Source organism: Lytechinus variegatus, chromosome 2 (genome assembly GCF_018143015.1).
Source record: "Lytechinus variegatus isolate NC3 chromosome 2, Lvar_3.0, whole genome shotgun sequence".
In the NCBI taxonomy this organism is placed as follows: Eukaryota; Metazoa; Echinodermata; class Echinoidea; order Temnopleuroida; family Toxopneustidae; genus Lytechinus; species Lytechinus variegatus.
The window spans coordinates 17,536,190-17,550,058 of NC_054741.1; the positions used below are offsets into that span (position 1 = coordinate 17,536,190).

General features: G+C 35.7%; 1 protein-coding gene across 1 annotated transcript in view; it reads left to right on the forward strand.

Moving 5' to 3' along the window:
• The first annotated feature begins 3,659 nt into the window (after window positions 1-3,659).
• The window catches only part of LOC121409673 (kinesin-like protein KIF28P), a 33,685-nt gene continuing 23,475 nt past the window's right edge, over window positions 3,660-13,869 (forward strand). Inside the window, exons 1-9 of the mRNA XM_041601582.1 lie at window positions 3,660-3,674; window positions 5,544-5,697; window positions 6,485-6,563; window positions 7,035-7,098; window positions 8,132-8,318; window positions 10,923-11,075; window positions 12,260-12,357; window positions 12,956-13,053; window positions 13,596-13,825. Of these exons, the coding sequence (XP_041457516.1) occupies window positions 3,660-3,674; window positions 5,544-5,697; window positions 6,485-6,563; window positions 7,035-7,098; window positions 8,132-8,318; window positions 10,923-11,075; window positions 12,260-12,357; window positions 12,956-13,053; window positions 13,596-13,825 (1,078 nt within the window). The remainder of the gene's footprint in view (window positions 3,675-5,543; window positions 5,698-6,484; window positions 6,564-7,034; window positions 7,099-8,131; window positions 8,319-10,922; window positions 11,076-12,259; window positions 12,358-12,955; window positions 13,054-13,595; window positions 13,826-13,869) is intronic.

Below are 13,869 nucleotides of genomic sequence, written 5' to 3' on the forward strand. Positions count from 1 at the left end.
TTTGCACCCGACCGTCTCAGAATTCGTTGTAATTTGGTACACATAAACTTCATCATGGCCCAAACACAAAACAAAAAATATAAATGTAATCGGTTCTCGCGCTACGACTGGCCATTTTCTCCTTGTTTTTGACAAAAATGGGCGTGACCTTCAACTTTCAATGGCCATTGCGTCGTAACGTGTTGACCAATTTTCATGAAACTGGTACCATTTTATAGGAAATTCAGAGAGGAATCCAAAACATGCATCAAATGATGTATTGGAGCAATTTATAAGGTTGACATTTACTTTGACCTTGAGTTTGACCCCTGGACAAATAATTTTTTAACTTGATTTTTGTGTATGTTAATTATTTGTACGATATTGACAAAATATGTTAAAACCAATGACATTTTATTTCTTCAACTTTTTAAACTTCCAAAGATACCATAAAATTTCACTCTAGTCCCACATACTGATATTCATGTTAGTAAAGTGTTTACCAATACCAGTTACATGATTTCTTCCAATCTTAAGTTACAGAATGCAAACACATAAAAAGAAATTAAGCTCATCAATTCACAAATAAAACATTAAACATTTATATATATTTATTTATATAACATTGCTTATAAATAGGTATCTGTTTAGGCATTCTGATGTTCAGCAATATATATCATATACTTTTATATATTCATGTTTAGTAAAGTGTTTACTTTTATATACTCAACAATTTGATGATAAAAGTACACACTTTACTAAACATGAATGTATATATGGTATATATTGTTGAACATCAAAATGCCTAAACAGATACCTATTCATAAGCATAAATTTTCAATGTTTCATTTGTGAACTAATGAGCTTAATTTCTTTTCATGTGGAAGAAATCATGTAACTGGTAAACACTTTGCTAACATGAATGTCAGTACATGTATGTGGGACTAGAGTGAAATTTTATGGTATCTTTGGAAGTTTTAAAAGGTGAAGAAATAAAAGGTGAAGAAATAAAATATCATTGATTTTAACACATTTTGTCAATATCATACTAATAATTAGCATACACAAAAATCAAGTAAAAAAATTATTTGTCCGGGGGTCAAACTCAAGGTCAAAGTAAAGGTCAACCTAATCGCTCCAATACATCATTTGATGCATGTTTTGGATTCCTCTCTGAATTTCCTACCACTTTCGTGAAAATTGGTCAACATGTTACGACGCAATGGCCATTGAAAGGTGAAAGTCAAGCCCATTTTTGTCAAAACAAGGAGAAAAGGGCGGGCCGTAGCGAGAACCGACAGACCGATTGGACTAATTTTTTTTGTTTTGTGCTTGGGCCATGATGAATTTTATGTGTACCAAATTACAACGAATTCTGAGACGGTCGGGTGCCACCACTGGGTGAATCCAGATGGAATGACCCTTCTCTATGTTCTAAAAATGCTTTAAAAATAAAAAAATACAATATGAGGCTGTGAAAAAGAAAAATATAAACTGCAAGACCAACAAATATGTCAAATTCTCCATCTCCTAAAATACTAATGGTGTTTTGTCCTCTTAAAATATCCTGTATCGCTCAAATAATCTGCTTCATCACATGTGTATAAGGCTGAACTCAGCTTATGTAAAAGGTATTATCTAAAGACTTCAAACATGCATACGGTGCACAGAAACCAGACAAATACATAACCACGTTCCTACAGTTAGATGGAAAAACAGAATGATGTTGAAAAGGTAATTACCAGATGATTTCTTTGCTTTCTGCTGCTTATTTCCAGAGGATGATGGTGTAGGTACAGCTGGAGGTGAAGTCCGTGATGATCTTGGACCTGGCAAGGGGGGGGGGGGGGCGAAGTTCATAATTATTTTGTGTTGAAAAGTATTACATGTAGATGGAAGTAACAGTAACCGACATTCTAAAAAAAATACAGAATAGGTAACATATCTCATTAAACCCAAATGTTTTCTTCACATTACAAAATTAATACCATTACCAGCATGGACTAAGCCCATGGTACCAGCCAGGAGTTAAAAATCATGAGGCATTAACACCATGTAATACACTTATCATGAAAGGAAATATGGACTACTACAAAGTCCATGGAGAGATGTAGTTTTCCAACATTTTAAAGAAAAAGTACCTTTTTTCTTCTTGGTCTTCGACTTTTTTTCTTCATGGTTCTTCGGTTGAGTGGTTGAATGCTGTGTAGTATCAGTCTTGGTATCTTCTGATTAAATAAAAACAGACAAAAAAATTAGTAGGCCTAGTAGATTATAGTCTACAAAGTACAAGATGATACAGTTACGTACGGGGGGGGGGGGGTTGCGCCCGTGCCCTCTCCTCTCTTTCAAAATCGTAAAAAAATTCATTAGGAAATAGATCTACTGTCCGTAAAAAAAATCATTAGGAAATACTGTCTGTAGCTAAAAGTAACACTAACATATGCAATTTTTCTGCTTTTGTCAATTTTTTTTTTGTGAGGCAAATACCCTGACAATCAGGATCGAATACCCTTTTTGCTTGTTGTTGACTTGATCAAGAACGCATAGGCCTACTTGAATAAAAAATACATGAACACATACGGTAGATAGGCCCACTGACTATGAAAAAAAAATCCAGGGGCGGGGGGCATTCAAGGGTTCATTATTTGCGGCTGTGCAAGGCAAGGGAAAATCAAGGCAAGACGCATGATTGCAACTCTCTATGAGCTGATCCTTTCACTTCTGGAGATTCCTGGAGATAGGAATGAAATTGAAAGCATGCGTGAACAAAGTTGGCCAACATCATAATCTACAGGTGGGCACGTAGCTAATCTACAGATTATTGCATTGCCTACCTTTTCGAAGTTGTGATACCGTCGATAGATCTATTTCTGAAGTTTTTGTAGGCGGCACCTCCTCATCCCATACATCTAACTCTTCATTGTGAATGCCATGGAGTAATTCAGATATTTCCGGGTCCATATTGGTCCGAATGTCTTCCAAAACACAAGTCTATTATCGATTTTAGAGAGGCGAATTACGAAACGAATAAAAACGAAATCGGCAGAGTATACGAGTGTGGTGCTACCGCGACTACTACAGTACTACCCTCGCTCGGCGACGCCCGTGCCCCAGCCCCGGCGCTGGCCGGTGCATACAATGGTGGTTACGATGCAAGTTTTCTCCGTATGTAACGTGCGCACAGGCATCGGTGAAGCGGAGCAGCGAAATGAGATTTCTCTCGGCCGTGTGAATTACGTAACATTACGTCGCATGTCTCTCATCTTGAGCCCGAATCTCGAAGAGATATTTACGACAGCTGATCGAGACCACCTGTTCTTTTAACCTTCAGGCGCGAATTTTAAATCCAGCGGCGGATCTCCCTCTTCAAAGGGCTGGACAGAGTCGGTAGTCCATTTGCTGGTAGGTCCATGCCTCTATTCACAAAAACACAGATTTGCATTCGGTGAATAGAATGATAGGCTTCACTAAAAACAGTGATTCGATCTGCCTGCCCTACATAAACCACAGTCATGTGCCTACCCCCCCCCTTGCCAAACTCAATGCCCATCTGAATACCAAGCACAGATTATCATGATAAAAATTTCATAATTTGGCAGCCAGGATTGATGAAAACCCTGTCTATCTAATACATGGAGGAATTTGGCAGCAATAATTTGACTTGGTAAACTTTGAAGATGAAAGTAGAAAAGGTATTGTGCCAGATGAATTACCATATAATGCCAAGTATATATCCAAATTTGACATATTGTCAAAAAAATGAAAGTTTGTGATACATGTATGTTCTTATTCATGTCTTAATATCCCACAAACAAATCATAATGTGTGGTTGGCAAGTTTATTTTATTTTGATTCAATCACAATAACATCAATACCCCTTTTGGCTCTCAAAAGGGGAGCTCACCCTGACAATAAGTTGATTTTAAAAATAAAAGTGAAACCCAAAATCTGATACCACATAATATCACTGAAAAATGCAGTCAAATTGAATCCTGTATACCCCAATCCATAATTTAATTTTCTAGTTTAGATCATTCCCACAAATTATGATCGTAATCAATGTTAGATAGCAGAATAAATGAAGATATTTATTACAATATATATAATTTTTTTTTAAATGTAGCAGAATAAAGGATATTTATTTCTGTCTGAAAGCCAGTCACTATATTTTCTTCTGATCAGAATATTAAGTCTTTTTGTTTGCTCTTTGAATCGTTTGAGAGAGACAGTGGTAGTTCTTCATATATTTGCTCTGCAGCACATAATTATCAAGATAATAGCTTGATCAGTCGGCTTATGTGTCATGTTTATGGTGTTACCATGGCAATGCTTGTCAAATTCCCAAGAGCCCTAATTCATATTTAATTATGGTGCTGGATGTTCAATAAATCTGTATTGATCAAAAAGCTTTGTAATGGAGGTTTTTAACACATTTCCTTTGAAAACTTGATGCTGAAAATTTAATTGAGATATTCAATAGTTGCTTGCAGTGCTTAACATTTCCACAAAACTGTTGATAAGAAATGTTTGAGTTATTAATGGAAGTTTAATAATATTAAATAGATTGTTGTTTTTATTGTCAAATTGTTATTTTTATTTAAATGTGCTTGATATTCTAGAGAACTATATATACAGTGTATTTAGCCCTATATTTTTTTAATGATCCCTGCAGTCACTATTAAACACATCTGGAGAAAATAGACATTTCACTGTATATTCACTCTAAATCAAATCACCTTTTGGCTAGAGTCAACTTTTGAAGAGCAAATACAAGTATTTAAAATAGTTTTTCACCTTCCTTTGCTTGGGAGTGGTCTAAGAATGGCACAAGAAGAATACTGGTGATATTTCATATGTGTTTCTTACGTAAGATAATCAAACTTATACTGCTTGATAAATCTGCATTTATTAATCAATACAATCCATCCATTCTTCCGTCCATCCCAACAATATATCCATCTATCCATCCATCCATCCACTAATCCCCACCAATGAATTTCTAATCTTTAATTAGGGCCGACTCTTCAAGCCTAGGTGATATAGCGTTAATTAAATATCATATATACTTTCACTCCCTCTGTGATATTGAGATAATCTTTACCATACTAGTGATTGGTAGCTGGAAAGAAGCATGTTTAGGGACTGGAGCCTGGCATTAATGTATGGACCATGAATTATGAAATTAATTAGAAAATGGTCATGTACTCTTACTCCCTCAGTTATATTAAGATAATCTTTACCAGTAAGCAATTAATAGCTGACAAGGAGACCTTTTAGTGGTCTAAAGCATGGCAGTTGAAAAGTAATGGTTTTCCTATATGCACTCTGGTTCATATATTTCATAATTCAGAATAATATAAAGCCATACACTCAACCATTTTATGAAGTGTGTTCAGATTCTTGGAGGGTCTACATTTATATTAGATATTGCTGGTATTGCTGCTATACAAGAAAATGCAATGCAAAATACAATGCTGAATTATCAGTTGAGACACAAATATTTGTACCATTTTTCTCTGTACTGCTACCAGAATAATAAGAATAGCTTCTTTAAAACGTAGCATTGGTTTGTTGTTGATTTCATCAATAGGTCACATGACGGTTTTGAAGAAGACGCTGATGGTATTCTTCATGGGGTACCTGGTAGTAACTATGCATCACAACAGAATGTATTTGATGACCTGGGACAAGGTGTCTTAGACAATGCTTTCAAAGGTAAGTTACCCATTTTATGATTAAAAAGATGGAAGTGACATAATTTATGAGGATATGATTTTTTTCTTACAATTAGTAATATGATATACATTTTCTAAAATGTATTTTCATGATTACCTGCTTTGTAGCTATGGAATAAGATTTAAGATGCTAATGATTGAAAAATTATTCCTTTATATTCCTTTTTAGAGATTTATCTTCATTCTTCGGTATTTCAATAAGTCAATTCTTTTTACCTAACTAGCGTAGCTCTTATACATGTATGTACATGTATATGTGACTAAGAAATCATCCATTTTAAATATACAATTGCTACACTGAGAAAAAAACATATTGTGATGAAACATGAAACCTTGTCATTTTTTTAAAGATAAAATATTTGTTAAATGTTTTATTTGTCCTTAATATAATGCCACTGTTGTAGTGGGTTGCCAATAGTTATATTTCTCAATAATTTTGATGCATAATTGAATGTAAGAAAGGATTAATATGTTTGATCTATGTTTGAGAGGTTGTAAATTTGCTAATAACTCTTCTGCTTTAAAGTGACTAGCACATGAATGAAGCATGGTTCTGGTTTTGGTAGAATCCTCCAACAAACAAAACCTCTTGGCTATGTAAGGGTTAATATGTCTGTTCACTTTCATGTGAATTACTTACCCTTAATTAATTCAATAATTGCCATCAGAGGCCTGTAGGATTGGTAAAATTAATGGTGAAATGAATTGATTATATCAGTCAGGAGAAGGTATAATCTTATGATTTTTGTTACCTTTTCATTTTCAAGGCTTCAACTGTTCATTGTTTGCCTATGGACAGACAGGGGCCGGTAAATCATATTCCATGGTTGGATATGGGCAAAACAAGTGAGTTTCTAATTTCTGCCGTCACCCTGTTATTTGTATTAATTATTAATGTATCTGTAAAAAAAAATACAAACATTTTCTTCTTCTTACTATGATGTATTTATAAGCATATCATCACTTCAAGCATGATGTAGATTCCACAAAAGCTGTAGTATATCAATCAGTTTTAATGTGACAGAATTTTCTGTTACAGGATCTTGACAATTAATCTTGTATTTAACTTAAGTCTGTCTTAACCCTTTTTATGATCTATATGTATGTAATGAAATTGTGATGATGCTCAGTAATGCAAAAAATATCAATAGTGCAGTTAAGATTTTAAAAATTCAATCAATAAAAGAACCTCTCTTGCATTTACTAGATAAAAATGTAATTAGTGTAATACAGTGACATGAAAGTACAATGTATTAGAGGACTTGTACTTTACCTAAATCAATGTTTAATTTCTTGTATTTTGTTTCATTATTTCAGAGGTATTGTACCTATCACATGTGATGCTCTCTTCAAGACGATAGAAAATTCTTCAAGTGACACAGTGAGTACACTTATCAGATCCACGTTGAAGTGGCTTAAAGTGTGATGGGGATGTATTAAATTCTCTTAAGTATAACAGGTTTATTTGGAACAATTCCTTGTTGGCATACTGGAAAAGTTTTCTGGATATGTGATGGGTTTTGAAAGTAGTTATCAATGTTGGAAAAAATTAATGCAATGATATGTCCGTTTGTTGTTCATGAAATTCATAAAAGCTACTGAAATCCTTGTATTTGATTGGCTGAGCAACAAGCGACAGATAAATCCTGTAATGAAACACTCTCCTAGTTGTTACCTGGGCCCTGTCTTACGAAGAGTTACTATTGATCTGATCAACCACAACTATGGAAAGCCAGCAATGTCAACATCTAAAATACATGTTTGTTCAAAACATTTTCTAGATACGATGTATATTCATAAATTCATCAATTTTCCTGACAATTTGGTGTGTTCGCCTTTGTTTACAAAGGACATTTTTTGCAAAGTTCCTGTAGAAAAAAATTATGACACTGGATTTCCATAGAGTTATGATTGATTGGACCAATCGTAACTCTGCAAGACGGGGGCCCTGGTACGCTTTTCCAACCCCAACCCTGTGCACAAATGATAAATTTTTCTAGCAGGCATTGTCGTCGAATGGCCGGTCTCGGGGCTTTTCTTACACCCATTTTGTAAAATGAAAGCCCTAATGAATGAACTTGAATGAATGATCATAGGAGAATCAGTTCAAAGCAGTTAGTAAGACTTAAAGCAAGTAATTCACCAATGAAATTGAGGTTCATTGTATAACTTTACATTATGCTATTATTTGTTAAGGTTTTTGGTTGCTTTAATATATATCTGCAAACTTTTAGCTGGCAGCTGACAATAATTTGCTGTATTTTGTTATCCCTCATTGCACTTTGCTGCTGTTGCTGCCATAAATCTCAATCTTTATTGTTTTTCTTCAACCCTAAATTGGGTAGTTGCTAGATTGAAAATGATTTTTTTAGAATTATAAAATAAATAATACGGATCCATTTCCCTTTTTTCAGAAATATGAAGTCACATTCTCCATGTTGGAGATCTACAATGAACAGGTCCGTGACTTGTTACAGAAGAACAACCCGAAGGGAGGTCTGGCTGTTAGACAGAACCCTAAGGAAGGTCTCTTCTATGTTCAGAATCTTAAGAAGGCTGCCGTAGGGAGCTACAAGGAGATTGAGAGGAAGGTCGACGAAGGTAATATATCAGAGATGGTCTCAGCAGAATGCTAGAGAAACTTTTTTCTGTATATATTTTGCAAAGATAGATTTTTGATAATTTCATCACCTTTGTATTTCTTTCAAAGTGCACTTTGGTATATTATGGCTTTACTCAATTATCCAAATGTTGTAATATTCACTCTGATTTGTTAAAAAATCTGTTGCGCTGTAAACAATAAAATGCAAATCTTTGTACAATGCATTACATGGCTTGAAATTTTGGGCTGAGCTCTGCGGTCGATTTAATGTCTTCTCTAACTTCCTTTTTGCCATGTAGAGACAATATCTTTCTATTTTGACCATGAGCCTTTCATATACTGGATAGTATCCCCCTCTTTTGGGAACTTATGGGAACAAAGGGGGAAAGCAGAGGGAAATTCCCCTTTCTAATTCTGATCTTTTATCAGTATTCATGCTCGAAATGCTAAGGGAATTCTTTTTTTCTTGGAGATTAGATTTAAACAGAAACATTGATCTATGTAATATAATCTCTGTAGGTGGTGTCAGCCCTCCTGCGTTGTAATTTGAAGAGCTTTTTAACAATGATGATTACCCCCAGCAAAGCCATTGAACTCTCGAGCAACCCCTTTACAAACCGTGAAAGTAGGAACAGTTTTGGAAGTTGCTGTGGGTGATAGAATCACCTGTTTCTTCAATGTGACCTTCAAATGCCATTGCAGCTTGTCTTAAATTCTCCGATACCAACATTGACATCAGGATGATGGTGCCAAAATGTGGCCCCTCATCGGATATCCTCTTCCATCATGAAATGAACTTCTTACTTTGTGACAGAGATGGTCGATTCTTTACTTTGTGAACATTTATGATCGACTATCAAATTGATTATTTGTAGATCGACATTGAACCTAAATGAAATGAAACACAAAATTATTGTCCATTGAGAAACTGTTGCTGTCAGTTGAAAGGGTTAGTAGGTAACCATGTGATAAATTATTAACAAACATAAACAAACATCATTAATCATTTACACTTTTTGTCTCGTACCGGATATAATTGGTCTGTCTATTGTTCTCTCTCTGTCTATATCTCTCCCACATTTACCTGTTAATAAACCCAGTCTTGAATGTTGTAATGTGATCATGACTTCATGCTGCTTGACTACAATGGAATGCTCAACTTCAATAATTCATGCCAATTAGACTTTGGGTTTGTGTATGGGTTACCATAGAGATATTGCTATCATCAACGTAGATGGATAAGTTGTGTAGAAAGAAATTGATCTGTACTGTTGAGGTCAAGGGCATTTGGTTACATAAAATGAGCTTGTGAAAGAAATCTAATTAAAGAAGATCATGGAAAAGTGATGGTGGAAATTTCCAAACTAAGCATATTTATTCATTTTAAGTTGCCTTGGTGATAATGAAAAACTTCCAATTTGAGAGTTAGACCCCTGTTACATCTGAGAGATTCCTACCTCGGGCCGGCCGGGGCCTACCTCGGGTCGGAAAGAAATCAGATGTAAACATCCCAAACCTACCTCGGGCCACCTTTTAGCGAACCTACCCGAGACCACATCCAGAGGTAGTCTCGGGTAGGTATCGGGCCGGCCCCGGTCCACCGATTCGTAGATGTAAACGCACACAAGCTTTCGAACCTATCTCGGTCCGTTCGCCAGCTGTCAAATTACGTCATAGTCATGATAGTGCGTGCTATCCCCTCCCCAGCCCCGTCGTTCTTCTTCGAATGTTTTTGCGGCATGCGACATGTGAATTGTGATTGATAAAGTCTTTGATTTGAGTGAAAAGAAGCATTTTAAACGTATCCTTTTCAAGTCGATCATATCTTCAACGACTGCTGGGATCATCAGCATTCTTTCAGAATCTCGGGTAACTTCAATTAGCGCGCGCGAATTATTCGGAGCCTAGATCGAGAGCGCCTTTTAACTTGTCAGCAATCGGATGCCGCCCGAAACACTACAGATATAGGGAGGGAATGAACACTGTGATGTAAACAGACCACATTTCGGACTCGGTCCGTTCGCGAAGCTAATCCACCAATAATCCAGTCAAGGTTGCAAGTGGACTCGGTCGGGTCTCGGGTAGGAAACTTTCAGATGTAACAGGGGTCTTATACAGTCTCAGTGATCTCATTAGTAATATTCCTTTTAAAATGTATTTTAAATGTTAAACTGTTTTAATCTGTTTTTCCTTAATGCACTACTTTCACCTTAATGAATTAATCAAAATATTGGATTCATCTGTATAATGTTTTGATTCAAAGCACTCTCAGTTCAGTTATGTTATGCAGTATAGATGCAAACTACAATTAACCATACACACTCCAATCGTATAGAATCATGTATTGGAAATACATCTGTGAGAATAAGTATCTACGTAACTGAACATTATAATGCAAATGCACATGTAATCTATTTGTGTTGCTGATTTAAGTAATGAATTTATAAGTATTCTTTCTTCGGAGCAAATATTGATGATGCATTTATGATTTTCACATTTTTTTTGCAAATTTATTTGCTTCTCTACACAGCTGATCAAATTCTAGCAGAGCAGATATACCTATTGGTATTAAAAACTATATATCTATTTTTTTTTACTTACAGGCACTGCCAACAGAACAGTAGCAGCCACACAGATGAATGCTACGAGTAGTAGAGCGCATACTGTTATCACAATCACATTCAATCAGATTAGTAAGAATGATGTTGGGCAGGAGACTAAGAAAACTAGTGTTATCAACCTGGTTGATTTGGCTGGTAAGTTAGAGGCTGGATCGGATATGATACCTCATTTTGATTGAGCAGTTGTCACCTTTATAACCTTGTAGGATGGTTTATTTCCAATTCGTCTAATGCCAATTCATCCAATTGTCAACTCTTCTAAGTACTATCATTTGGTCTATCATCAGTTTCTCCACTATCCACATGGTCTAAATTGCCAATTCGTCCACTCACCATTTTGTCTAATAACTAGTTGGTCCAATAGCCATTTAGTCTACCGGTATATACCATTTTGTCTCATTGGACTAAGTGTGCTTTGTACAAAATGAATGAAAATGAAATGTATATGAGACCAACTGGTTATGAGACGAAATGGCCATAGACAAAATGGTGATTAGACGAAGTGATGATTGGACCAAATGGTTGTTAGACAAACTGTTGATGGACGAAATGACAATAGACTAAATAAAATTAGACTATGTTGTGAGTAGACGAGTTGGCAGTGGATGAACTGGCAATATACCTGTAGGACTACTGAGAAATAAAAGGCATTGTATGCTAAATCAATGGTCAAACTGGAATAAAGTCTGAATCTTGCTCTAGCATGAACAGTGATTACCTACAGGTACATCCAGGGTGTTCCCTTGGTGTACCCAGGCAACATGCAATTTAAAATGATATTGAAGCTAACATCAGGATGATTTCCTGACCAAATAATGGTGGAAGTCAAGTCATGACAAGACATGGGGACCGCTATTCCCATTTTCTTTTCTTTCTTGATGGTACCATAAGATTTTGTGATAATTATCTGAGGATTAGTCAGACAAGAGGAAATCACTTGGATTTCACTTACTAATGTGAAAAGCAGGTAGATGTAACCGGATCATCACTGTGTGTTGGGTATCAGATGCCACCAGTATGACCTGTTTATCCCACCGCTGCCACCAGTAAATAGAAAAAGCACAAGATGACTTAGCTGTAGCGTCATGACATTGTTCCTAGTAACTGAATCGCATATATTTCAGAAGAATAGCAATTAAAAGCAAACATAACCAATATTGACCTATTATCCCCATGTATCAATATTCAATATTATTTTCTATTCAATTCTGTTTGTTTTCATTTTCAGTCATTTATGTTCTCGACAAATCTTGTCACTTACATGCTTGAATACCACTGGTGTTGTGAAGTCATTGCATTGTTTTCCCTTTGATGTACAGGTAGTGAAAGGGCAGACTCCACTGGTGCTACTGGAGACAGGTTAAAAGAAGGTGCAAATATCAACAAATCTCTATCAGCTCTTGGCAATGTCATATCTGTAAGTCTAGTCATTCTTATCAATACATAGATAATTGTGCAGATGTTCAGCTCGACAGTCCAGATATTTAGGCTAGGATCCATGGGAATTGTTAATAACACTGAAATAATCTTCAATGGATTTGTAATTTAGACACTCTAATTCATGATAATTAGGCCTTTTGCCTAATACTAGTATTTTTTTTACGGAAGTGTCATTTAAAGATAATAATCAAACAAAATCATAAAAATATGAATTTCATTTTGTTTTCATGCTATAATTATAATTATATACACCTTCATTTTACAAGTAAGTTTGCTGACTTCAAAATAGTAGCAGATATTCTAGGAAAAAATGTTATAGACATGGTTCAATACGGAACAACCTACAGGCCCTGTAACATAAAACTTAAAAGTAATTGTAAATAACCTTAACAGCATCTACCATTGCAATATATGTCAATAGCCTATCAAAATCAAGTTTCCATTGTATTGGGGAAGTTTTTAATACAAATGGATCACATTCTTATCATTGATACAATATGATGTGGCATGAGTTGAGAAATTGAAGAATTCTTTTGTCTGATTGGTTTTCATGCATTTTATCATTCTTTTTACAGGCCTTAGCAGATCTATCTATGGGTAAGAAGAAGACGATGGTTCCGTATCGTGATTCTGTCCTCACAAAGCTGCTTCAGAATGCTTTGGGTGGTAACAGGTAAGAGTACTAGAAACATGATATTCATCTTCCAGTAGGAATTAATAAAGAAATTTTCAAATATACTGGTTCAATTATTTCCCTTTTATGTCATTATATTGTACTGTTGACTGCTGCATAATGAATGACTGATTGGAATCAATCTATTAGCCTGATCATTTTGTTGGCAAATAGTACTGAATTCCTCCTGTATCATTTGCTATATAATTGAAAAAGCACTTCTTTAAAGAAGTCTTTAAATTCACCTGTGGCAGTCCTAATTTCAATTCCGTTTTCATTGTAATTGATTTCTCTTTTACTTTTGTCTGTTCTGTAATGTATATATTTTGTATGGATTGGACTTTTGGAAAAGTAGCTATTGGCTGAACGAGTTTGCCAAGTAGGAATGTTGTAAATGAAATTGAATATAGTGAACACCTTTCATGAAAACATATTCTACTGTCATTGAACTTTGCCTTTCCATACAATAGCTTGTAACAGTAGCCTGTTACTTGAAATGATAATCATGGCCCTGATCAACACCCTAATTTCCCGTCATACAGCAAAACCATTATGATTGCCGCCCTGTCTCCGGCTGATATCAACTATGACGAGACCCTGGGTACCCTGAGGTATGCTGATCGTGCCAAGAAGATCAAGAACAAAGCCGTCGTGAATGAAAACCCAGTGGAGAAGCTCATCAGAGAGCTGAGAGAGGAGAATGAAAGACTCAAGAAGTCTCTGGGCGGAGGGGTGATGCCCATGGAGGGATCGGCCGGAATGAGCCCGGAAGGTAAGTACCTGTGTACCGGAAAGTTTGGGGCGCTACCACCAGGG